The sequence below is a fragment of the Apus apus genome, chromosome 1 (assembly GCF_020740795.1).
Source record: "Apus apus isolate bApuApu2 chromosome 1, bApuApu2.pri.cur, whole genome shotgun sequence".
Lineage (NCBI taxonomy): Eukaryota > Metazoa > Chordata > Aves > Apodiformes > Apodidae > Apus > Apus apus.
In genome coordinates this window covers 99,637,640-99,664,660 of record NC_067282.1, presented here as the reverse complement: position 1 = coordinate 99,664,660, position 27,021 = coordinate 99,637,640, and the positions used below count along the sequence as shown (strand labels likewise).

Below are 27,021 nucleotides of genomic sequence, written 5' to 3'. Positions count from 1 at the left end.
TGCTGAAATACTTTGAAGTGCTTTGACCTGAAAAAGCAAAGCCCTATGGGCTTGACTCTTACTTCTTGTCCCTGCTGCCATCAGTCCTGGTTTGGTGGTGTGAAGTAGGCCAGGATGACTCAGCTGATTGTGGTAGTGTGCAAATGAGAAAAAACAGGCTGGATGTGATTTGTCAGTAGTTATAGATGCAGAGGCTGGAAAAAAAATGACTAGAGAATTGAATGGCTGTATGGGCCAACACATCTCCATTTCCAATGTGTTCGTTTAAGTTACTGTGCACCTCTGAACACCAAGGGCCTGGAAATTCCTTCAAGAACTAGAAGTGCTCTTCCACTCCTGAACTAGGTGATTCCTTGACATCAGTACCTTTTTACCCACTGACTTTTCCTCAGTCCTGTCAAAGTCAGAGTAGAAATTCTGTTGGAAAAAACCTCTTAGGGACTAATGTGACTCCTGGAAGGCAAAGGAGCAGCTGAGAAATAAACCAAAGGCTGCAAGGAGATAAAATGTCCTTGCAGAAGGCAGGGACCTGCATGTGGAAGCTGTGGCAGAGGGCACACCTGTCTGCACATGCCGGCAGTGAGCTCTTGCAGGTTGGTGCCAACTAACCTGGCCCAGGGCTGCTTTGAGCAAAGCAGCAGGGTGCAGAGCACAGCCCAGCAGCAGCTCACAGTTGCACTTACCTGCACCCCAGCCACTCAAAACAAGAATGCTCAGGCTTTTTGCTCTGCACTATAACTGGTTGTGGCTTCACTTTTTTCCCCAGCATCATCCTTCACTTCAGGCTAAGTCCTCCACCAAAGCAGGGCTTAGTTCTTCTTCTGGGCACCTTTGACCACAAGATACATTTTGGTGCTGAGGTCCCCAAGCAGCAGTATTGCAGCTTGTGACTAGTGCTGGGGACACTGTGCCCAGCACATGGGCAAATGCACCTCAGCACCAATGGTGATTGCACAGGTCTCACGTAGCGTGTATTGCTCAGCAGGCCTGTGGTGTAATAGCACTGCATCCTGCAGGGATTAGCCCCTAAAATCTGTCACATCTCGTCTCCAAATTGAACTACACTGACTATGGGTGCCTTGGAAGCTGGACCACAGCTACAAGTGACCATAACAATGATGAAAAATTGTTTGACCTGACACTTTGTGTTCAAGACAGCTCACAGCAGCAGCAGCAGCGTATTTCTTTTGATACTATATTCCCCCGCCCCTCCATTTTCTGTTAATAGGAATAATGGGTGTATGTCTGTGTGTGCCCACACAGGTGTTCCTGGGTGTGAAACTTGAACACCTGGGAGCAGCAACCTGCCCATTTCTAATCCATACTTCTAGCCTCAAGTCTCAATGACATTCAGTAAGAGTTCATTAAAATCAGTGGGACTGATATTGGTTAGATATGTAAGTTAAGTACTGTTGGTTGTTTATTTCGGCTTTTAACTGAAACAGTGTATGGCAGCTAGATGGATGTATTAACTCCAGAGAATCAGCACAAAGCAAATATGGGTAGAATCAAATAGGACATGAACGCAGTCACGGAGCCTATCTGCTCCTCCCAACAGCAAGGCTCTGGCTCTTGATGGAAAAGATTAATACACTTGTTCACTTGTCTGAGATTGATCAGATTTACACCTACAAGCAGGATATAGTATTTCTGCATGTTGTTCATAGAGATGCAAAGAATTTTAATAGTCTCATCTGGAATAGAAATTTTAGTTTTAGACTGTCAGACCTAGTCATATACAATAAATACAACAAACCCAACCATTATTAGGAGACCCAAAGTGCTTTCTAGCACTAAGCTACCTTGTATTGTATCTTGCTGCCAGCCTTTGTTTTAAACTTGACATGTACATGGGAAATGAACAATACTCATTACACAGCTTTTGACCCTCATCCCTCTCAGTCATGGCAGGAGAAGGGGACAGCCTAAATCTGTGCAGTGGTCAGGGAGCAATATATGCTGGCAGTGTTGAGGGTTTTTTGTGTTAAAGAAAAGAGTACTGTGTAAAGCAAGTAGCTGTTGCTTTCTGAAGTGGCTACTGAGGAAAGGCAGTTATGAAACACAGCAGTCAGTGTGGAAAACACCAATTAAAACATCCATTTCAGCACTCTTCTGTGCAGGATTTTAGGCACGTAGCTTGATTAACTGCCTTTACAGCTGTATTGTAACACACCAGGGGTTTATGCTTTTAAATAAGAACTGTGTTACTGTATTTTTTCGTCAGCATGTTGTGAAGATGGCATCATCCAATATAAATTCTAGTTAATTTTCTGTGATGCTGGGTGTCTTGGATTTCTCCACTGACTTTTCCCTTTTATGGTTGCATTATTTCACATTGCAGTACTTCCTTTGCTGTCTAATATTCCAAAGCTCAAGAAAGGTAGGATGGGAAACACTAGCTATTTAAGTAAAAAACAACATTGGTCTGATCTTTTTCCTATTTCCTGGTCTATACAAGAGTTCATATTATCTATGTACCATTTAGATTTATCTGAAATAATAATTCATCATCATCATATCTAAGGCCAACAGTATTCAGCAAGTAAACCAGCCATTAAAAAAATGAAGGCTTCTTATCTTCAAGGAAATAATAATTGTAATAATTAGTCACTGTCTTAAGAATTGCATATACTGCATTTCCAGAATACTTTACCAAGAAATTCTCTTTTGTAAATGAGGCATAACTATTATGTGTCAGGCAACTTCTGGAAGAACAGTAAAAACCAACCAGTAGTTCTCAGTTTTCATTAAATTTCTGAAGACAGTTTATTTAGAGAGAAAAATAGTTTCTACCTGCTTGTTTTATTACAAAAACATAGGAACTCTTTTCATTATGTTGTAAGACTGTTGCTTCAGCCTTTCCCACTCTTTCTACTGCCTTCCTGAAAAAAACAAACCCCCTCCCAAATTCCAAAAGAAGAAATGGAAAAAAAACCCACAAAACCCAACAAACCTATAGCCAAATTAGGACAAAAGACCCTGGTGATCCCCCTCTGCTCAGTGCAAAACCAGCTAGATGAGATTTCACACTGCTTTTCCAAAATGTTTATACCAAATGAGGCTCCCTCCTCTACACTCCGCAGTACAGCCAGGAGGAAGTTTCAGCCATCTCTTTTTCTTGTTTTGGTTTTGTAAGCCAGCACAGGTAGGATCTACGGTAAAAGAAAGAAATACAGAAGAATCCTCCTGCCTATTTCACCTTTGCAGCTATAGAGAGTCCTCTGCATAAAAAGTCAGTGGCTTAAAACTCAAAGTGCTTGTTGGTCAGATGCAGCAGCTTGAGCAAACAGTTGGGTATAGCAGCTCCATTTAGACATGTCAGTTACCAGCATGGAAAAGCTGTGGCTGCATTTTTGCTTCCTATTAATGAGCAATGGGTATATTGAGGAAGGCACTGAAAAAAAATGGGTTGGATAAGTCAAAAAGCAAGAGGCTTTTTCACCCTATCTGCTTTTTTTATGCTGGCTGGGAAGCCTAACAAACTGCAGCATTATCTAGATAGCACAGAGGAAATCCATGCATAAATTAGTAACTGCTGTAATTCTTAGGAGGTTCCCAGTTCACTTACTTGGTTCACTTTACTGGTAGTGCTGCTCCTGAGCTGTCCACCCAGTTGGCAGCAGGGTGCTATCTAAAGCTACACAGCCACCACCCACACCCAGCTTACACTGCATGCACTCCCTGTTGGGACAGAGCAAACTTCTACTTTCCTGCAATGTATCACATGGACTCAGCCGTGTCTGCTCTGGCTGAATCAGGTCCCTCAGGGCCTCAAACCAAATGGACTTCCATCCTAGTGTGCACTACACACTTTTTTTTAACCCTGGCAGGAGGAAAGGCTATTCCTCTCAGAAGAGACACATCTGCACCACCCCTGCAGTGGGTGGTACTTAACTGAGCCTGTAGCCAGGAGGTGGTGAAGTGTCTGAGCATGACCCTGCTAGGGCAATTTCTGCCCTGCTCCTTCGGCAGTAGTAGTCACTGATTTCCAGCTCACATGCTCATGGTTAGTCAAGTACAGCCCTATTTACGGGAAAAGTCTTTCCTGGGGAGGGTAGAGACAGCCTGGTATTTGTCCCAGTGTGCTTTGCTTTGCCCTGCTTGTAAGTGTAATTGGCTCTTTGGACTTAACTGAGCTGAGCACAGTGTTCCCAGCTGAGCTCATCCACTTGCAATAAAATGACATAATTCAGGAGAAAAACACATCTAAATTATTCTTATCTACTCTGTCTTCTCCTAGGAAGAGGAGACACCCATTTCCATTGTATACTTACAGATGTCTACAGATCCCATGTGGATAACCCCTGTAGAAGTGCCCTTATTAAAGCCAGACCAAGGAAGCAGTGTTTAGATTCGGTAGATAGTCTAAGATTTGGGGTCAAGGCTGCAACTTAGCCAAACCCTTTTGGGATTCTTTGCATTGGTGATCCTCCCTAGGATTTGTGATGATAATAAAATTACCAACCGGTTAATCTCAACTTGATCTAGAGGAAGAAAATACTGGAAAAATTCATGGTAGTCTCAGTGCTGAGAAGGGGGTAGCACTTGTGGTTTTAGTGGCCATGCAGTGTCCTTGTCTTTCTGGGGAACTGCACCTGCAAGACCACTCAGAGCTGGAGCCTGTTGGTGGCTGATGCACATTGCCTACGGAATTGTATTCCTGGCAGAGGTGTTTGAAGTGATCAGACACTTCTACAGACGTGTAACAGAAAATTTGCTTATTGTCAGCACCATGTAGTCACTGAGAATAGTGGCTACTATCCTCCCCACCCTGCTAACTTCTTAAGAACCAAAAAAACATTTTAAAATTTTCTAATTTTCTTCTCTGTTCCTCCCCTGGCAGTTCCTTAATACAATGGTTGTGCAGTTGGAAATGAGGAGACTACTGTGGTGGTCATCCCAGGTTTTTCAATGTGTTTTGTGGAAGACTGATGAAATGGTCTGCTTGGTGCAGCATGCTTCCAAAGATGGAGAGTCCTTTCAAACAATTAGTCCCATTCACCTGTGAAAAGACAGACATCTTTAATATTCTTCTAGGACATTTTGAACAGTAAGTACCAGCATGAAAAGAAATGCCAGGCTCCTGTGTTTCCTTGTTGCTATGCTGCTTTTACATTTAACATTTAGGTGGGCTAAAAAGGGTTTCTTAATGGAGTAGAGTAGGTAATAACACAATTCTGAAAAAAGTGAGAAACTGAAGAAGATAAAAGGTTTCAGATTTGGATAATGTGGGAAATGGATGGAATGAATCCACTTTTGGGCTGACAAGGATATAATCATGCCTGGTGTAAACACCAGAGCCATCACACAGCATAAAACAGCACACCTGTTTGGCCTGTGCATCTGCCATTCTTGCATGTGCTGAATGCTTAATTGGAATTTTGTCAAATGAGGCTGGTATGCAAATTTTTCTGCAAATCTAACTGCCAAGCCAACTTAATTAAATGCCAGTTTGCAAGTTGAAAAACACACCAACAGCATAAAGACCTCTAACTCTTGTGCCCAGGTGACCGATGCTTCTTATTTTCCATCTTGGTTACTTGGCAGTAATGTCCAGCACATTGTTCCTTGGGTAGGGCCAGCACAGTCCTCACTTCTATTCTTTATGCACAAAGCCCTGGTAAGGTGTGCCCATGTCCTGTGTCCTGGCTTTGCAGTGCCAGCTCTTACCTTCACTGCCGTGGGAAGTACATGTTGCATGGACCTCATTCAACAGGAGGTCCTCATCATGGACTCCCCTGCTCTTCCTAAGCCTGATAACCCCAGTCTTAGCAGCACTGGCAGAGCAGACCTGTGCAGCCTCAAACCTGGAGCTCCTTACCCCTCTAGGAAGGCAGAGGGTGAGTGTGGGGCCACGAGATAGAGATTGTGGGGGTGCCAAGTTTGGTCTTCCCTGTGCTATAGTTGCATCCCTCTTGCAGAGGCCAACCCTGACCTGGCAGCTGCCAGCTTCCCCTCGTGTTAGCATCAACAACAAGGTCACAACAATGCTGCCACCCTTAGCAGTATCATACCTTGGTCATTGCCATGTCTGTCACCCAATAAAAAGTGAGCCGTGTAACTGGGGTGCTTTCAGGGAGCTTGCCTTGCTAAGAGTGCAGATGGGAATGTAAGCTTCCCTTCTTGCAGACCAAAATGCTGTGCACTGAGTGAAATGGTACAAGGGCTTGGCTGCTGATCACCCTCTAGTGCCTACTGTGATACCTCCTCCTCCTCTGCTGGGCAAGGGAGGAACAAGAAGCCCCATTCCACAGAGCATCCGTGGCTATGCTGCCAGTCACCTGCTGGTAAAAATACAACAACAGTTGGGATGTAGAGTATGGGTAGCATGTGCACACATGGCCAGGGCTAATCCAGGCACTCTTATCTGCTCTTGGTTATCTGGTTTATTTACAGAGAAGATTATTTTTTTCCAGGCAACTAGTTGGAGGCACCTGTCTGCAACTTCAGGAAGAGTGCACTATGTAAATGCACATTCAGAGGGCAAATTCTGAAATAACTGATGGTGGTGAAACTAGCTTTTTACTGAGCTCTAAACAAGGCAGGGCTCAAATGAGAAATTTTAATAATCACTCAAATCCTATCTGTCAAACAGGCTTTGATTTTAATCCCACTGTATGGAAAGCAAATTGTCCCTTTTCCAGTGCAGTGCAGGATTCACCTCCTTTTTGAAAGAACGTCCCAGAGGTTGTTACTCTCTTTTACAGTCTGCAAACATCATTCTTGCTCTGCAAACTTTGAGTTCCTCTTGTAAGGTCACGCCACCAAATCTCCTTCCATGTTCAGTGTGTCTTTCAAGATGATTATTGTCTTCCTAGTTAAATTTTAACAACCTAGATGAGAAAAGACCTTTGTCCTAGAGATAAATTCAGAGGTGTTATAGGGTTACTACACTGAAAATAATGGATTTAATATCAGTTTTGAAAAAAGTAAGCCTCCTGAGTTAGCATGCATAGTTGATGTTTGAAAGAAAGAGTTCTGCCATGCTGACAGGTGCAAACTTTTTATATTATTCAGCTGGTAACTTTTTCAATACAATTTTATGAGTTTTCATGCAAAAGACATGTTAAGCCTTGATTCTCTAGAACATGTAGGTGAAGGTATATGAATGCCTGTAATTCAGTGCATTTCAACACTGTGGGAGCCACTATCTCATCATTCACAACTTTCCTGTTAGTCAAGATAGTTAAATAAATATAAATAAAATAAGATGTAGGCGTAGGAATGCATTTGGCTGCTTTTCAAATGTACTTGGTGATGGGTGAAGCTGGATGACCTATCATAGCCTAGTCTCTCACGAAGGTGCTTAGCACTGCAGCAGTCGGGCAGCAGCTGATGCTTTCTGCATGGGTGGAGATGGCAACATAAAGTGCAGGTTAATGAATAAATCACCTTATGGGATGAAGAAATGAAGTGGCTGGTAGGATAAAATTAAACAGTTTAAATAAGGCTCAGATTCCTATGCTTTTTTGTCCACTGAAGTCCTACAAATCAGGATCTCCTTGGATGCAGGCTGCCCTCCAGATTCAGATGAAACTCGCTGCCCTTCGCTGGCAGAATGGGGCCAACCTCCAGCAGCTCTAGATGACGGAGCCTTCACTCACCTTCCACAAAATGAGTGGCATGTCCTCTGCAAGCAAAGGAGCTAGGACAAGTCACTGCAGCTGGAAATCTGCCCTTGGCAATGCACACAGGAGCCAGCATGACAAGGAGGATCAAAGTCTGGAGTGAGGGGAAAAAAAATGCAGCCTGGAATAAATGACATTGTCATTTATCACACATCACCCCAGTGAACTTTCTGAAGTACATGATATGTTAGACTTGTTATCCTATAACCTTTAGGAACATATTTCTTTACACTTTTTATCCTATAACCTTCAGGAACATATTTCTTCAGCTCTTCCCCAAGATAAGCAGCGGTCTCCCTGCAGCCAAATCCTGCTGGCCAGCCTCAGTGACACTGTTCAAGTCTAGGGGCCCTGGACAGTGCTGAGAAGCAGTAGGTAAGTAGGGAGGCAGTTGCCAGTGGGGAAGGAGGCACCAAACTCGTGGTGCAAAAGGAGTTTGGACTGACCAGTGTCTGTCTCAGGCTCTTCCCTGCTTTCCAGGGTGCTCTGGCCTCTCCTTGGTTGCAAGGCTGTGCTGCTGCCTGCACAATTTCCCCAGCCTGCCCTCGTTTCCAGCATGTTGTTTTCAAAAGCAGACCAAATGCTGCAGGGCTAGATGGAAAAGTACTTGAACAAACCCCATCCAGCCAAAAACAGCAGCTCCCCTTGAAAAAGCAACCTCACCTGACTTCCCTGGTACCAAGCTGGAAGGAGCAGAATGGCCTCGGAGCTAAAGTCCTGTTCTCATGGCCTTCACTTTGCCAGTCATTTTGGGTTTACATTGAAGCCCTCATCATGCTGGCTGCTGAGGGCCATCATGGCTGGGCACAAGAGCCACAGCAGTCAGAGCCCAGTGTCCTTTCATAGAATGATAAAATGATTTGGGTTGTAAGGGACCTTTCAAGTTCGTCTAGTCCAACCTCCCTGCAGTAAGCAGGGATATCTTCAACTAGATCAGGTTGCTCTGAGCCCCATCCAACCCAACCTTGAAGGTTTCCAAGGATGGGGAGCAACCTGGAACTTTCTACTACCTCTCTGGGTGACCTGTTCCAGTGTCTCACCACTCTCATAATGAAAAATGTCTTCCTTATATCTAGTCTGTTTCTCCCTTTGTGGGGGATGTTGTCAGATGTGGTGAACAGGGGAGATCATGTAGCAAACAGACAGCCAGAGACACCGTGCCAGGAGTGAGCCATGCACAGATAAACACTAAGTCTATCTGGGAAAGCCTAGAAAACCCCCATAGTATCCCAGGCTGAAAAATTATAAGGAGATGCTATACCCCCACACCACACAGTGACCTGGCTGCCCATCTCTCTGACTTCATGTGCTCTCCTGTGTTAGGCCAGGAAAGAGAAAGGTCTCATCTGCCTTTCCACTGAGATGCATGTGTATCTAATGGTTTTTACCTTGGTTGTCCATATGCCAATTCTGTTAGTTGTGGGTGCTTTAGAACATCCACATGTGCTATGGGATGGTTGCAGAGCCTGGCAGCTCTCTGGTGGGATGAGTTGGAGAGGCATCTGGCTTGCAGAGGTCAACCAGAGGGGCTATGAACTCAGCATGCTAGAAGGCATGGCTTGGGTGCACAGATTTGAGGAGAATTTATACACTTTCTTATTGTGTTTTTCTGCCTGGAGCACATCCCAGCTGTCCTGATCCCAAAACAGCATCAGTGAATCTTTTAATCTAGAAATAAATAGGGCTGTTCCAAGTGAGCTTCCTTTAGGGCTGAGGATCTGCCAGTTCTGTTAGCTCAGCAGTAAGTGTGCTTCCACATAGTTTGGAAAACAGAGATTTTTTTTCCTCCAAGACACTACAGCAAATGTTGGCTGTGACAAAACTAGTTTACACTTTCCAAACCCTCCTGGTTCTTAGTTTGTCTTGCAACAGAGCCAGGAGCAGTATTATAAAAATGTCTACAGATAGCCATTTTATGTGTGTGCCTATTCCTGAGAACACCTGTAATTTCTGATTACATGCCAAAATAGAAAGCTGCTTTTTTTTTTTAAAAAAAAAAAAAAAAAAAAGTGTGTGAGATAGCAAGATGTATGGCTTCTTACTAGTGAAGAGCCAGATCTACTACAACATGATCATGAAGAAAAAGAAGGTTTGACTTGTTGGTTACAGCTTCTTCACTTATGAGAACATCTAATAAGTTTTTTGGCTAAAAGTTTCTATGAAGTAATGTTTTCTGAAAATAGGAGCTCTTGATTCTTGCAGTGAGGAGCGTTTTACATCCAAATACCACAACGTGCTTTACAAAGGTAGGTCTCTGTTTGAAAGGAGAGGGAAGCCCTTGCTAGGTGACACACGCCAGCTGGGATTTGAAGCCAGTGGCAGAGCTAGGTTTATTATTAACCTTAGTGGTTTCTTATGCACCCACACACCAACCAGAACTCCAATGTGCTAGTTTGTTAGCATACAAGTTTTACCTCTGCCTAGGCACTCCTCTGGAGAGCTAAGAGAAAGGAGAGATCACCTGCAGCATCGCCATGTTGCCTAGAAAGCAGGACCCAAGCCGTTTGAAACACACTTTAGAAAGACTTTGCTTCACTTTGCCAGCACTCAACAGCCTTTGTCACAAGGGTGCTGCATGGCAGAGGGTTGTGCATACAGAGAGGTGGCTCAGGAGGGCAGGGCCTGCCTGGTGTCCTCTGAACCACAGCCCAGAGGTGAGATGTGCCTGATTCCAGAGCAACCTCTTGGAAAGTAATTTTTTTACACTGGGAGCCAGAACGGCATCTGGATGGCCCTACACCAGAGCTGTCCTTTCACATGCATCCTGCCTGCAGGCTGGGGCTGAGTGCTCCTTGCCACTAACAGCCGTGTTGCTGTCTCTTATACCTCACCTTGCCACAGGGAAACTGAGGAGATGATGGTGTGGGAAAGACATAAATATCAGGAGATTTTACCTTAGTTGGGTAGGTGATTTGCCCCACTGTGTCTGCTCTCACACAGAAACCTTCACAGCAACACAGAACAATATGCTAAGAGGATAAAAAGTCTGTGTGCTTTTAATACCACAAACCAGACAGAGGTAAGATATGTTCTTCAGATATTTCCAGATAGAAGGGGCAGTCTGCAGTAAAAGCTCACTGTTTAAATGGGAAAACTGGGCACTGCCTGACAGTGATTCTCCTGATGGGATCAGACTCTGCTCCACTACTCTGCTTTGCTCCCATATGGAACAGATGCTCTTATTATTGCTGCTCAGAGGCAGTGTTGAGATTAGCAATTTCCGTGTGCAGATGCTTCTTTGGCATTACATAACCTGTGTACTTAACACACACTAAATTTTCATTGCAAAATGGCTGCTGTGGGGGTATTCACATTTTTTAAAAGCTGTTTCCTTCCCAAGACATGCAGTTAGACTGTAGCCTAAGTTAGAGCCGATTATGAAAGCCATACTAAAAAATGAAGTGAAAGTACAGAGCTGTGGAATCTCATAATTTTAAAAATGTAAGAAGTAAAATCCCAGGGCTCATCGTTAGTTTTCCAAGCTAAATGTCATGGAATAGTTATAACCTATCTTGTGCTCATCTTTGATCACAAGCATGGCAGTAGCAATGTAAGGTTGGGATGGATGCATGTGGCACAGTCATCATGCTGAAAAGACACATGCAACAGATCATAGAAAGTTCTTTGTAAGGCACCTACCGTAAGCTGAAGCAACATCACTGAGATACAATATTCACTCTTACTCATTGGATTAGGGAGAGAAAAGATTAAATCACACTTGAGAGATCTGTCTAGCAGCCTCAAAACCCTTCATTTTCATCCTGAAAATGGGTGATATTTTAATGGGCTGATTGCCCAGATTCTCAAATCTGTTAATTTGCGTGTCAATCAAGCAACAAATATTATGGAGAAAGTATAAGAGACTAGAATTATGAGAGAATGCCTTGCATTGCCCTTGATTAAACATATGTTGGGAGGATTGTTTCTTAGAAATCTACTATTACAAAGGCAAATGAGATTTAAAAATGCTGTAGAATTCCCAATTATACCAATAGCTGGTTGTGATTGCATGTGGTCTTTTTTACAGCTGCTTTTGAATAGCAGCCTGGATGTTGCCTGTTCTTTCAATAAGCAGCACAGCCCATTACAGCATCATGACAGTCATTAGTACAGCCTTGAGTTTGGATTACTTTCTCCTCTCCACATCCCTGATGCATCTCAGATGAAGTAAGTGGAATTTCACCAATGTCTTCTGATCATCTCTCTCCAGCAAACACTCTCCAGCTTGCTCTTAAAAATGATGGAGCCAAAACGAGCACCATGGGCCATCAATTCTCTAATTGCCATGCACTTCAATTAGAGAAAGCTGAGGAGCCTGCACTATGCAATCAGCTGTGCCAGGGCCCACGACAAGGCTTGGGGTAGATAAGCGTGTGCATAAATACTTATTGGATTAGGATTTATAGCTAGAGAAAATCTTTCCAACTGAAACAAAACTTCCTGTCAGGGCCTAACTCTTAAACAGCTTTAGTGGGAGGAGGATGCAGTCAAGTTCCTACAGCAGGTTTTTTTCATCTAATGGAGCTAGCTCGGTGCCTAAACTGGCATGTCCTAAGCAATTGTTTATAGCTCCTGCACAGCAAATCTGCTTTGGGAGCTGATTTGTGATGGAAATCTGTTTGAATGGAGATGGTGAATTTGATTTACTTTTGAAAAAGAAGTGAATAATGCCACAGCAGAACAATCTGGGTCACAATGTACTTTGGATTATAAGATTTATTACAGAAAAAAGCCCCAAACCATATAATTCAGATCCAACTTTTAAGCATCAAAACTAGGGTTTAGTTCATCCAATTGTGAAGATATCTGTGTAGCTTGGAGCTGACCCAGTACTCGAAAATTCCCATCTCCCTTGAGTGTTCAAATCCAGGGATCCAGACTCTTTTTCAGTTTGCAGCAAAAAGTCCAAAACCACACACAAAAATTGTGTAAATGAGGAGGTAGCTAGGGCAGAAAGAGTCACGAGCAGAGATAAGTAGCTGTGGGTGTGTCCTGGGTCTCTGGAAATGTGCAAGCAGGGCTGGGGTAGAGGGATGGATGTTTCAAGGTGGTACTGATCTCCCTGGGAGACTGGAGAGTAACTGAGGTAATACAGTTTTGTGCAACAGAAGGAGGGACAAGGGTGCAGGCCAGAGCTGGCAGATCTTTAAGGATGCTTTCCATAGGCCACAAGAGATCTCAGTCCCCAGGTGTAAGAAATCAAGCAAGGAACCAGGAGACCAGCATGGCACTGCTGCCTGTGTAGTTCCATCTTGCCTTTTAGTTTGACCAGCAGGTCTCAACTCAGCCATTCTGGTCTCCTGCCTTACATGACAAGGGAAGTCCTATAGATGTCATGTATCTGGACTTTTGCAAGGCATTCGACATAGTCCCCCACAACATCCCCCACAAATGCAGAGATACAGGTTTGATGGGTGGACCACTCAGTGGATAAGGAATTAGCTGTATGGTTGCATCCAGAGGGTAGTGGTCAATGGCTCAATGTCCAGATGGAAAATAGTGACAAGTGGTGTGGCTCAGGGGTCTGTACTGGGACCAGTGTTGTTTAATATCTTCAGTAATGATACTGACATTGGCACTGAGAACACCCTCAGCAAGTTTGCTGATGACACCAAGCTGGGTGGTGCGGTCGATATGCCAGAGGGACGGGATGCCATCCAGAGGGACCTGGACAAGCTGGGGAAGTGGGCCCAGGTGAACCTCATGAAGTTCAACAAGGCCAAGTGCAGAGTCCTGCTCCTTAGCTAGAGCAACCAGAGATATCAACTAAGGCTGGGGAAAGACATGCTAGAGAGCAGCCCTGTGAAAAAGCCCTGGAAGTACTAGTGGATCAAAAGCTGGACATGAGCCACCAATGAACAATTGCAGCCCAGAAGGCCAACTGCATCCTGGGCTGTATCAAGAGAAGTGTGGCCAGCAGATCTTGAGAGGTGATTCTGCCCCTCTACTCTGCCCTGGTGAGACCTCACCTGGAGCACTGCATCCAGCTCTGGAGCCCCCAGCACAAGAAGGATGTGAACCTGTTGGAACGTGTCCAGAGGAGGGCTATGAAAATGGTCAAAGGGCTGGAGCACCTCTCTTATGAAGACAGGCTGAGGGAGCTGGGATTGTTCAGTCTGAGGAAGAGGAGACTCTGGAGGGATCTTATAACAACCTTCCAATACCTGAAAGGAGCCTGTAAGAAGGCTGGGGAAGACCTGTTCACAAGGGCATGTAACGACAGGACACAGGGTAATGTTTTTAAGCTAGAAAAGGGTAGATTTAGGTTGGACATTAGGAAAAAGTTCTTTAATATGAGGGTGGTGGATCACTGAAATGGGTTGCCTAGAGAGGTGGTGGAGGCCCCATCCCTGGAGACATTCAAGGTCAGGCTTGATGGGGCTTTGAGCAATCTGTTCTAGTGTGAGGTGTCCCTGCTTATTGTAGGGGTGTTGGACTAGATGACCTTTAGAGGTCCCTTCCAACCCAAGACATTCTATGGGAATTTGCAGTGGGAGAAAAACAAACTAAGCTCAGAATCAATGTGCAGAAACAATAGGAGAATTAATCTAAATTTCCAGACACGGATGTAGGGTTTGTTGTTCATTGGTAAGCTTGGTACTTGACACCTGCCAGAGAGGCTGAGCTTCCTAAGATGTTTCCTGGGTCATGGGGTGAAAGATTTGCCCCAACCTGCTCATCGTTTTTTTTGAAAAACAAGCTAAGACAACATGCACGGCTTTGGATTTTGCAGAGGCATTAGCACTAGTGTTGTCCTTATTGCTAAGACACCTAGCAAAGTTGTTGGTGCAGCCTTGGTACCTGAGCCAAGGAGGGCTGGAGGAACGTGCATCATGCTTGGCTGGCTGCATGCCTATGGTTGCTTGTGGGGCATGTCAGCAAGCCAGGGTGCATGTGAATCACTTGTCCCAGCAGCCATACTGTGATAGGAACTGATCCGATCTGCTGAAACCCCTAGGGAGGAAAACCTTTCACCAGCACGAGAAACAAGCAGTGGGCGAGCAGTGTAGCTATGGCTCTCCCCTTGTGGGCACATGGAAGGGGGATTTCTTGCAGCCTCCCCTTTGGTGAGGTGGAGCACAGGAGTGGATCACAGTAATGCCTGCTGTCTGTTTGCATGACTGCAACTCCAGGCAGAGCTTGGCTCCCAACCTGTACGAAGTCACCAAGGGAACTCAACCGCTTTTGGCATTGTGCTTATGATGCAAGTATACCACAAAAAAATGTTTCTAAAGCTTCTCCTCTTAAGGAGAATTGATCCCCCCCTCTTCTTTACAGCCCCTTACCTTGTATTCATTATGAAATAATTTGTCTTTAGGAACAGAGACAGTTCTCACATGAATGCATACACAAAAGAATACAACACCCATTTCTTTAGAAGAATATATTATTTAGCAGATCAGTTTAAAAGTAAAAAAAAAAAAATTATGTACATCTTTGAAGGTTTTTTTTTTGTTGCTGTTTACATCCACAAGGATAAAATAGGCTTGCACAGTGGTTTCAGCTTTGTGCTCCCTTCTTTACTTCTTCTGAAAAATCCCAGGATGTCTAGCTGTACCAGGCCACAAAGTGAGCCTGCAAACTCACTAAGTTTTCTTCTGATTTCTTCTGGTGTAGAAAACAAACAACAAAAAAAATTTGCAGCCACTGTGCTGGGCTTTTGAACGTCCTGTGAACGCTATAAAAATCAGAGGATAATACAGAGAAATGTGTCTTTAGGGCCTACTAGGCAGATAAAAATATATGCCAGGACCTCTGTCAGAATATAAGCATCTGTTAAGCTATGCTGTAATTAGCATACTGCTGTACACATATATATAGCATCTAGACTAAAATGACTTTTTGTTTGTGTTTGGATGTGGATCATTTTCCAGAAAAGGCTCCTTAGCTAAACTCCGCTTTGTCTCTACAGACTGTGGTCAGTGTGGTCACCAAAAAGGCAAACCCGCTGAAGATCTGAGCAGTGCTGCAACCTGTGCAATGTCCTCAGGGGAAGTCCAGCCAGGGAGGCTGCCTCGGGCGTGCTGGCGCGAGGGGAGCCCTTGGTGCCCGACGGTGGCAGCGCCTGTGCGAGCAGGGTGCAGGCTGTAGGCAAGGAGCTTAGGGCTTAAGTTTTGCTCAAAGACTTTTTCATCTCACTTTTCAGTACTGCCGGTGGTCAAGCTTTCACTTTTCTTTTTCTGCAACTGAAATAAAGAGCAAAGTGAGATTAATACCGCTGACCCACACAGTGCTGCTTTCTACCACTGCTGTAAGTCGAATGCTCATCTCTCTGCACAAGGCATGTGTGACATTTCTCAGGAAATGACAGGCAGCAGCTTGGTATATCACAGGCACCTTTTAATCCTAACAGCTCTGGATGTAGGTCCTGAGTAAACAGCACTTCGGCTTTCTCATCATCTGTCATGCTGGGCTCTCAGGTTATTAACCAGCTCCTCTTGTTTCAGGACCTACTTGTTTCTGAATTCAGGCATCTCCTATTTTCCTAAGACCTCTTTGCCAATACACCATAATTAAAGCTCCATCAGTTTGTATAAAATTTCTCTTTTGACAGCTTCTGTAAACCAGAAGTAAATTCTCAGCTCAACTTGAAAGATGGATAGGACTCAGAAAGTCTGGCAGTTGCGTTTGAGTTCTTCTCTCCTTTGAGAAATGCTCCACTCTAAACTGAAGAATGCCTAAAAGACTTTCTCCTTTCCAACTTAGTGCCCTCAAAGCATGTGATCTTTGCTTAACCAGCCGTAGTATTTGTGCTGCTGAGGGGATTTTCCTCCAAAGTACTTGGGAGGAGGTGGGAGCCACACCAGAAAGCTACTATTCCTCTCATCCTGCCAAGGATGATCAAGTGAATGAACCTTCATTTCCCACATATCAAACAGTATCAGCACAACTAGTGCTCCAGGGCACCTCCCGAGTTATTTTAAAGACGGAGTGACTGATAGTATCCTGTCTACATAATAAATTTGTCCATGTGAGAAAACCCCTGCACTGTGATGCTATTTGGGCAGGGAAAAGAAGCCCTGGATGAGGTGTGTGAGGAAGATGTGCAGGCCCGGTGCCAGAGGCTGCAGGGTGCTGCGGAAGCTGGGCCAGCACACCAGCTGCTGCACCCTGGGTGTGGGCACCCGCTCCCAGGGGCTCGCCTCAGTCTCTGCCCTGTCAGGCCATGCAGACGTGGCTGGAGAAAGTAAATGCAGTTACATGCACATCCTACTTCCCTTAAGCCTGTCAAAATGAGACTGTCAGTAAATGGAGGTCCTCACTCAGCCTGGGCCATGAAATGGCTGCGCTGGTTGTGTTTAATGTTACTGCATCCTCTGTGTGTGAGAATAACTCCTCTTGAAAATTTCAGGCATATCCTTGAGGATAGACATGTCTGTTGAAATTTCTTCCCGGAAAAGAATCTCCAACATTGGTGGTGCAGTGCCTTGAACTGCCCAACCTCAGGACATTTTGCTGCCATCTAGCCCCACCTTACTCCTTCCTAGGGGAATATAGCTAGCTACTCCTGGGAGAAGTGTTTGCTAACATTCTCTCCTCAGGTGGTTATCTCTGGTTTTTGTCTCCAGGTCCCTGTTTTGCAGGAAGCTTCCTTCTCATGGCCGTGCTTGTATGGTGCCTGGTGGACACTGCAAAGGCATGATCCTGCACACACTTACTGCTCATGCTGAACTCCTTTCTCCAGCCAGGTGTAATGAATGTGTTTCTCGTAATAATGAATAATAATGATTATGCCATAAGCATTCCTACTGTTTTGGAATGAAACTGCTATAAAATTACAATGTTTGACTTATTCAGTCATAACATTTGCTTTGTCAATAAGATATTTAGAGCTTACTTCTTTCATAGCATCGTCTATCTGTTTTAATTCCTCATAGCGGTCCCTAGATTCCCAAAGGGGCTGGAGCATCACCTCCTCCACTTCTGGAAATAGCTAGGTGGAAAACAAGAGAGAGAATATCAACATTTGGACTTGGCAGTGTCAGGTTAAAGGTTGGACTTGGTGATCTTAAAGGTCTTTTCCAACCAAAACTATCCTACCATTCTATTATTTCCTTTGGTATTTGTTAACCTGTACGTGCTAGAAACGGGCTGAAAAACAAAACGTGAGCCGCCTTGGGTGACTTACCTTTGTTACTGTTTCAAACATGGGGATAAGAACGAACTTCAGGAAGCCAATCTGTGCAGTTGGCTTGGTCACTTTATCACGGTCCATGAATGGTGCCACTGGAAGTCCCTCAGATTTTTCTCGGTCACTCTGGAACAAATCCAGCATTAACAAATATTAATCTCAGCTAGAAGCCTGTAAGGAAGAGCAATGTACCAAATAGATCACTAGCTAAAGAGTATTAGCCTTCAGATGCAGATCTCAGTGGTGTCTGAAGATGGCACAGAATAGCAATGTTCCTCTTAGGCCCATATATCCTGCTGTGTTGACAACACGCATTTCAATAAAGAGAACTCTGTTCTGTTACATCTGCACAGTACTGGCATGAAAGTGTTCACCTCCAGGTTTGCAGGACAATGAGGCCACCTGGTTCCCTTTGCAAAACCATGGGACTTGTGAGGTAAACTATTCCTGAGCATTCAGAAAGGTGGTAATGTATTTTTTTGCTTTGGAAGAGAAGGAATAGGTCTTTGATTTCCTCATCATTCTCCAGAGAGTGATTGTTTTCAGGCATTCAACCAGAAATTACATATCCTTCTTTTAAAGATTAAAACTAGTTCTGACTAGCTGCCTCAATGGAGAACAGCTCCATTGACTGCAATGAGTTTCCAAGGATACATGCTTGACCAACTCACTGTTTCTATCTGGGTTCACATTCAAGGAGATCACAGGCTGTGTCCACAAAAAAGATAACCTGTAGAAGACTTTATCTCTCAGTTGTTGGGTTTTTTGGCCTATAGTGCTTTTGCTGGATGGCCAAACCGGTAAGACACACAGACACTGTAATTTTGGGTAAAAAGCTGCAGATGCAGAGAGCAAGGAGTGTTCTGATGTGTCTTTGGTTAGAAGCCCTTCTTAGCATGCACCCTGTCAAGGTATAGACAGAACACACAAGAAAGCTCTGGCATCTCCTCCTCGGAGTACTGCAGCTCTGTGTCTCTTAAGGTCTCACTGCTGCAGCATGTACACACTGCTCAGGACCCCCTATGCCAGAGTCAGCTGAGGACTGCTTTTCCAGGGCTTCTTTTTTAAGCAACCACAAACTGTGTCCAGCTGGGAATCCAGTGAGGAGCAATGGTCTGGGAAGCTTAGAGTCTGACTTTGCACACCTCAGCAAGTTGTCTGCTTTTCCTGTAGGCAAATGCTCACACACAGTGAAAATTATCTAAACTAGTTCCTGTGTGATATTCAATATAATTTACTTGACAACTTTCTCTTGCCACTGCTCTTGCACTTTTGGCTCAAAAATAATTTATCAGTTGTCAAACAAACTTGTAAAGCAGCCACTTCACAGAGAACAAGCTCCAGTCTGCTAGCATTAGGATTTCTAGGTTGCTATTGTATTTCCTCCACAGATTAAAGTAAATTGCATTTACTTCCTTTCTGAACAGTTTTTCTTGCTGACATCCTTCTCTCTTTCTGTAAAAGAAGCCTTTCCATCCTGGAGCTAGACTGTCTGACAGTAGAACACCTGTAGCTGAGGTGGGATTCAGGAAAAGCAGCAATTTGTGCAACTTCCATCTCTCCCTCATTCTTACCTGCATAAAATATTCCTCTAGTAAGCAATCTACCCAGGGCTCTGCTACTTCCATTGGGCGGACTTCATTGGAGATATCACAGCATTTTATCAGTACCATCTTCAGCTGAAAGAAGATAATACTTTAATATTGCAGTCTTATTGCCAGCCTCTTCTTCCCCATCTAGAACCCGTGTCTTTACGATGCAACAGAAGGTAATGTTTTCAAAGAGAAAGAACAATTTTAGGATTAAATCAGAGGTCTTGAATGATCTGGATTCTTTTCTGCTCTCTCAGTTATGCCATGTAAATCACTTATCCCCTCTCTGCCTTGATTTCCCTGTCTATAGCACTGGGATTTGTCACAGTGGGATGTGAGTTTATGTGCTGCATGAAAAGACTCAGTCACAAATGACCATGAAGGTGTTTGTGGAACATTCAGAGGCAGCTGAGGAGAAGCTTCCCTGGACACCATAATGACTCAATCAGAAAGTACAGGAAACAAGAGTTCTACTTTTTTGGATACTTTTTGCCCCACAGTAATGAACAATAAGAATTTGTATCCTGACAGAGTATATATATTTTTTTTTCTTGATGAGACTCCAGGGTTTCTAAAGCTGGAATAATCTGTTTTATATAGAGCACTTCCAAATTTCAGTTATTTTTGGTGAGGCAGATGTAGGAAGGATTAATTTTTTATAATGTGTACCAAATTTTGTTTTTTAAACAAACAAATGTTGATCTATAAGCTTTCACACTATGCACAGAAAAATAATATTCTACAAAAACCTCCTTACACAGGTCATGTGTTCTTCATTTGAGTAATCAAAATTTTCCATTTTTTCCTTGAAAGAGTCCAGTATTTCTGCATGTCTCGCCATGTCTGTAGCCAGGATTAACGTGATTATCCCCTAGCAAAGAAAACATGTTCACATATTAACTTGACATTCCTTATAAAGTCTACTATTACAGAATAAAGTAGGGTCTTTCTTACACACAAAAAGCCTCAGATGCACTACATTGTTACCACTGAAAAGGGAAGTTTCTGGCTTGAAACTGCCAAGCAAACTGGAAGAGGGTTATAAAGAGTTCATGGTATAAGAAGATCATAGTTGGATCAATCTGTAGCACTGGTGTGATATCCCAGAGGTTTTTCCTTTCTGACTGACTAATTGTGGAAAAACAAACTGTACAACAGGATGTTAAAAGACACATTCTGTTTGGCAAGATACATTTTTGGCTTCTTGGAAAGCACTACAGGTTTTGCTGCCGACTCTTAGTAGCCCTAGGAAGAGACAAAGATCAGTAGATGTGGATGTCCTCTATTCTTATCTTCCTTGGATTAAGGGCTTTGAAATAGCCACATGCAGCTAATGTGGTAGGAGCTCTGTAGCCTCCTGCTAGGCCCAAATTATGATGGGAAAACGTGGTTAATTTAAATTTGTGAGTTTTAATACAGACCTATTGGTTGTAGCCCCATGCTTTGACAGAATCAGTAACTCCAGCCTGAACAGTATCTGAGCCCTTAGATTGGTTTGCTTTTTACTTTGTTGTGTAAAGAGGGTGTAAGGCAAAAACCAAGACCAAATTTTGGCCCTTAGTGCTCTGGTGGGAATTGTAGCATTGTTCACTGTCTCAGAGATAACTGTGAGGACTCACAGTCCACCAGAGCTTCTTCCAACAGTACAAGTGCTCTGCGGTTGTAAATCTTCTCACATTTTGAAGCCCCTCTTAAAATTAATACAATATTCTCTAAAAGCATAAACTTCTGCAGTGAAAGCTTATTCCTTTCCGAGCCAGAACTAATTGGCTTCTACAATAATACAAATATCTACCCCAAAATGTCGCAGGCTTTAATAGTCAGGATGTACTCATTATTTCTCAGCAGGACATTCCAGAGAGCACTGCCGTGGAAATTTTCCAAGAATCCCTCTGGATCCTTCCAATGTGAGGGGCTTTTTCAGTCCTACCCTCTAGGGAGAATGATTCACTCGCATTGTACAGCAGGGAAGTCTGTGTGTGCTTAAATCTTCAGGAACAGTTTGTACGACCCGATGGGAGCACCATTCATACCTGTCTTATCTGTTTGAATTGTTCCTGGTTGACGTTGGAGAAAATGTTGTATTCTGGCTGGGAAATGATCTGGAAAGCCACAGCACAGTGGTGGTTCTCCAGTGGGGAGATGTCATTGTAGCGTACCGCAAGCTCCGTTCGCGCATTTATCTGATAGCTGATGTGGAGAGAAACAATGAGAATTCCTGCAGACACACACCAGCTGCTGTAAACCATTCTGCTTACTTTTGTTTGCATTCTTTTCAATACTTATTCGACTGGCTGCAGTTAGTTTTTTGATTGTTAATACTAAATCAGATTTTTAGGGAAAACAGATATTGTTGGGGTTTTTTTTGTTTTTTGTTTTTTAATTTTACCAAGTCTCTGTATCTTAAAATGACATAGAACAAACACAGAAGGAACTGTCTGGGCTTCACTGAACCCCCACTAAAGTAAAAGATTCTCACTGATCCCAGGCAGAATTGGGTTCTGCCCTTATTTAATGAATGGCTATAAATTAATTAGACTCTTTCTCTCTTTTTTACACACACACACATACATGCACACAGCGGTGTCCACGTGTCAATAAATCCAATTTCCTCACATGAGAATGAATAGAATTATACGCACTTCACTATTTATAATTACAAAATAATGTGTAAGTTAAATCACCCTTTGCATTTTAGTGTAATTATTCCACTTCATTCAATGAAGCTATAACAATTTATGCCCTCTCTTTAAGCTCTAAAAGATTTTACCTTGCTTTCTCAGGAGTGGGGGAAATTGTTGGAATAGAAATCTGGAAAATCATTTTCCTTACAGAGCCAATGACAGCTGACAACACCAACCCAGACCTGAGTTGACTGCATGAAACTCTGCCTTGGCCCATGTGTGAGTGAACAGCAGGGCCTTGGGGGAAGACCATGGCCAGCTCAAGCTGTGAGAAGAAAAACCTGATCTACCAAAAATGCAAGATGGTATTACCTTCCCAATAATTTTTAGAGGGAAGAGAAAGCAAGAGATAGACTTACGTATTATTATAGCCTGGATGGTCCAAGTCATGGCATACTGCTGCAGTCATGAGAACCAAGATGTCAATTTGGGAAAATTTCTCCTGTAAAATATAAAACATTAATGTAGTATTAAGATTTCTACTTCTGCTGCCCCCATAAAATAAAATAAGTGGAAAAAAAACCCCACTTTTTTTTTTTTTTAGAGAAATAAAAATCTGAGCAAAATGAAGTCTTTTTCCACAGATTTATTTCAGTCAAGAAAGGGAATTCTGCCTTTCCTTCCCTTAAAAATTACCCAGATTTGCCTTTTCTGCATTAAATAACAGCAGTTCAGAGGAGACAATTTGTTTGAAACTTGCTATTACTGCAGAGATCATATAAAAGCACTGACTTTTGCAAGTCATTTAAGCATCCTGATTAGTTAAGGGAGGGCTAGAACACAGCTTGGTTGCCATTGCATTCTGCGTTAAATACAGTTATGAAAAGAGTGAGAAAAATTAAGTGTTTTATTTCCACAGCTTCTGAATAGGATGAACTTCCATTAAAGAAAGTTTTTTCTTCCTCTTTTTATTACCAAGAAAATATACTTAGGCTAGTAACTTAGATGGTTAACTATGGAGAAGAAAGCATTTTTTCAACTGAATAAAATCTGGTTTGTACAGAAATTAAATGAGCACATAAACATAGGCTCTCTAGTCAATGAAAATAAATGATGCCTACAGTTCTGGACCAAGTACAGGTCTAATGTGACTCTTACATACAGTACATGCAAGGCATTATTTGCAGCAGCTCACTCAGGTGCAAGCACACGCTTGCAGAAAACCCCTTGTGGGAACATTCTGTGTCACAGATGAGGACCATGCCCACGTAGACTGTAATGCCTTTTGGATTTGATTCACGGATGTTTTGTGGAACCGGAGAGTCAAAAGATCTTCAGTGTACAAACTGGGGATATCCAGGAATGGAAGGTAGCTTCCCAGAAGCCTCAGAAAGCTGTGTAGCTGCCCAGGGTCTGGGATGGGGTGGCTGAGAGGGCAGCCAGAGGTGGAAATACCACACCCCTCCTCCTCTCCCCAGGGCCACAAAAAGTGCGGCTACAGCAAAGCTCATCACTTGCTAGCAAGCTGTTGGCTGGTTTTGCAAGAAGAGTGGCCCAGATGTGGTGGTGCTCAGTGGCCAAACATGTGCCCCGTGATGGAAATGGAGCGATATGACTGAGGTGGGGAGCATACCTGGAGGCTGCAGAGTGAGATCATGCTGTACATCATCTGGGTCACACAGAAGCAGTGCCGGAAATTATGGAAGGGGTTGTTTCTGTAATTGTCATGAATACACAGCTGCAGAGAGAGGGAATGAAGCAGTCAGAGACAGGACAGCACTTTCTTTATAAAAACATGATCACATGTGCTTCCCAGCCTCCCTGGAAGCACTGTATATCCCTACAGGAGTCCTACAGAGCCCAGTATTATTTTCTGCTGGGACAGAGTGACAGCATCAAGACCTTCCAACACTCTCTGCCTTCCTGAGGGGAGTGAGAGACCCACTAACTTTCAAGAATTTGTCAGCAGGTAAAGCTCGTAGTAACTTCTCTCTCACACCAGCTAGCAATGGGTAAACACCCCAGTACAGCTGCAAGTGCATCTCAGTCTTGAAACAGGACTCTGTGCTCTCATCCTGAATTTGTATTTGAAACTGTGGGGTGGTTAAACAGCGACTTTGGGGCATATAAAGAACTCAACATGCACCTCTGTTCCTCTCTCTCGCTGAATGCGAATTGCAGCTTTGAAATCTTCAAGGCTGAAATGTAGTTGTTATTTCATTTGCAAAGGCTTGGAGGTGGCTCTTTGGGATCTGCTGCTTGGCAAAGTGAAGATGTGAATGCACATGCATTAGCAGACCTGTGTGCATTTCCTATGCTAGGCAGCATGGGAGAGATTTAGCCATGTAGGCACAGGGGACTGTTGTTGTGTGTTTTAACTTTCAACAGATCCTTGCTGTGTGTCATCATAACAAATGCAGGCTAAAGTTTGTCTTTCTGTGTGTCCTTGCTACGGTCAGCTGGAGTAGCTGAGTGAGGCTGGCACAGCCACAGTCATGGTTCCAGTGTACTGGATGGCCTTTGGTATCCTGTCCTGCACAAAGCAGCCAAAGGTTTGCAGCGCTGCTGGACCCCTTCTGCTGAACCTTCCACAGACTGTACCCTGGGGAGCCCTTATGCACATGCTTCAATTACTGAGTCTGAGTTAATGACATGAACAGAATTTGAGCCCCCTTCTCCAAACAAATAGTGAATTTACTTCAAGAGTCCTCAAACCCCATTAGGACCAAGCCCTTCAATGTGAGACCTGACTTCTAGGAAGCCTCAGAGCTCTGGATGCGGTCAAGAGAACTGTGGGTTTTCAATGCTAATTCAGTATTACAGGGCTTCACTGCAAAAGCTCTTCAGCTAAGTCTGCAGCAAGGACTTTAGAAAGATTTTTGTTTTAAAATTAATATCTAGTGGCACGATATGGTTGACAGCTAGGCTCATAGGAGGTGGGCAGTATCTCACAGCCTCCACCTGGACACCATGGTCATGCCCAGGCACTATACAGCACTGCACAACTGTAATGTATACATCCAGCAGTGGAGCTCAGGGGACTCCTGACTCAGAACACTGAAGGGCTGGAGTGACTGGGATGTATTAGTCATCCTTTCCTCCCCTTTCTGGGACATTTCTGTACCCAGTGCATGTGGGAGCAAGAAAGCAAGCATATTCATGAGCTGGCTTTTTCTCAACCACTTAAGTTAAAACTGCTGCCCATATTGTGCCTGGGGATGTATCATAGTGTGAAACAGAGTCCTTGGGGAGTTTTTTTTAATCATCCTTCCTTCTGCAAAGCTAGTGTTTAAGAAAGGAAATGTAACCCTGCCTAATCTTTGTAGAAAATACATCATAAACTCCCCTCATTGTTCAGAATGAGACTGTCTTAAATGCTACTGGTAACAAATTACTGGAACATACAAGTTCCCAAGAAGCTGCCTGCAGTAATGTATGTGGGTGGCATATTGAAGTGTGTTGACGTATCACCTTGTTTCCCATGTTTTCAGTCTGTGAGACAGGAGAAAGATATTTTCTCTTTTATCTACACTATGATAGCCTTGATTGTATTTGGTTTCATCCTACCCCTTCTGTTCAGCTGCTTACTGAGGTCAACAATACTGAGCTCATCAGCCTTCTTCAGGGAGAGATTTCCTAGGTCTTGGTCATTTTTTTACACCTCCTTTAAAGTAGTCATACCATTTTTCTAAAAAGACTTAACCAGTCCTAAGCATAAATGCCAGGTATGCCTTATGCATTCTATGGCAACATGGTAACACCCATCCATTTTATTCCTATTCCAGCCTCTGATCAGCCTAATGCCTTGTTAGCTGCAGCAGAGCACCAAGCAGTGACAGTCACTGCCCCGTGTATGTTGGTGCTCAGGTGCTTCTTACTCTTGCTGCACTTCATGATATGATGAATCCAGAGTTTTCTAGCCACCTTCTGAATTTGTGGAATTTGTTCAGGCCTTTCTGGGAGCCTATAACAACTGTGTAAAACAGTTCCCTCAATTCTGTCCATACTCTTCAAGTAAAGAGAAGAGGTTAGTGAGATATAATTCTTTGCTAGAGGAATTGTATGAAACATCTGTATAATGAACTCCACATAATTACGTTCTTAATTATTGTTTCAATCAATTTGTCAGGTAGAAATGTAAGTTTTACTAACTATAATTCAGATCCTTTTTAAAAAATGGGTAACATTTTTGCTGTTGTAAAGTTCTCTAGGAACAAGATGGGGTTTTCTGAAAATACAAATTTATTCTTCAGCTTTTTAGCAAATTCTTTCTTATGCTCTCCCTTGGACCTGGTAACGTATTGATTTTTAAATACATCAGTGTTTCTTCTTTAGACATCTTATTTGGGGTATGATCTCATCTTTATCATGTCTTGCATCTCTACAACATGCTCAACATTAAAAACAAGGCAAAGGAAGTTATTTAACCTCTCAGCAATTTCTTTTCCTTCCTGCCTTGCTCTTTGACTCCCTGTGACTGGCTTTTTTTTTGGCCATTTCTGAAGGCATTCATCTCGTCTCGTCTCCTTTTACATTAGGTACCAAGAGCATTCACCAGAAATGCACTGCTTTCAGTAGAAACCTCAGCAAATGAATGCAAAACAGTAAAAAAATGCCATTGATTACCACACAAATGCAAACATTGGCTGAAGCACTTAGATTTTAAGAATTTGTATAGATGTACTGTTTTCAGTGGGATTACTCATGTGTATCAAGTTAATTTAATGACTAAATGTTTTGTTTATTTATTTTTGAATTTGAAAAACTGCTAAAATCAGTAATTTGAAATACTTACCAACCACCTCTTTAACGTGATAGGATTGATGTTGAAGTCTTTTACCAACCCAAGATCATGGTACATATGTTCCAAACAACTCAGCATCTGCAGCCAGGAACATATAGGTTACTGACTTGGCAAATATCACTTTACAGTATGTTGCAGAGTGAATTTCCTCCTCAAAAGTGTTAAATAATTGCAGAGCCCTCTTGTTAAGATGAAAGAAAGATGTTCAAAGATTACATGATTAAAGACAGTCCAAGAGGGG

At 43.2% G+C, this 27,021-nt stretch overlaps 1 protein-coding gene across 4 annotated transcripts in view; it reads right to left on the bottom strand.

The window, feature by feature from the left end:
* Positions 1–15,015: 15,015 nt before the first annotated feature.
* The window catches only part of PDE9A (phosphodiesterase 9A), a 50,533-nt gene continuing 38,527 nt past the window's right edge, over positions 15,016–27,021 (bottom strand). For all 4 annotated transcript variants that reach the window (XM_051618906.1, XM_051618935.1, XM_051618913.1 and 1 more), the window contains 9 exons: positions 26,772–26,858; positions 23,610–23,714; positions 22,396–22,478; positions 21,386–21,542; positions 20,110–20,223; positions 19,335–19,439; positions 17,758–17,886; positions 17,467–17,562; positions 15,016–15,814 (listed from right to left, as the gene is read on the bottom strand). In XM_051618906.1, the coding sequence (XP_051474866.1) occupies positions 15,764–15,814; positions 17,467–17,562; positions 17,758–17,886; positions 19,335–19,439; positions 20,110–20,223; positions 21,386–21,542; positions 22,396–22,478; positions 23,610–23,714; positions 26,772–26,858 (927 nt within the window). In that variant the 3' untranslated portion in view covers positions 15,016–15,763. The remainder of the gene's footprint in view (positions 15,815–17,466; positions 17,563–17,757; positions 17,887–19,334; positions 19,440–20,109; positions 20,224–21,385; positions 21,543–22,395; positions 22,479–23,609; positions 23,715–26,771; positions 26,859–27,021) is intronic.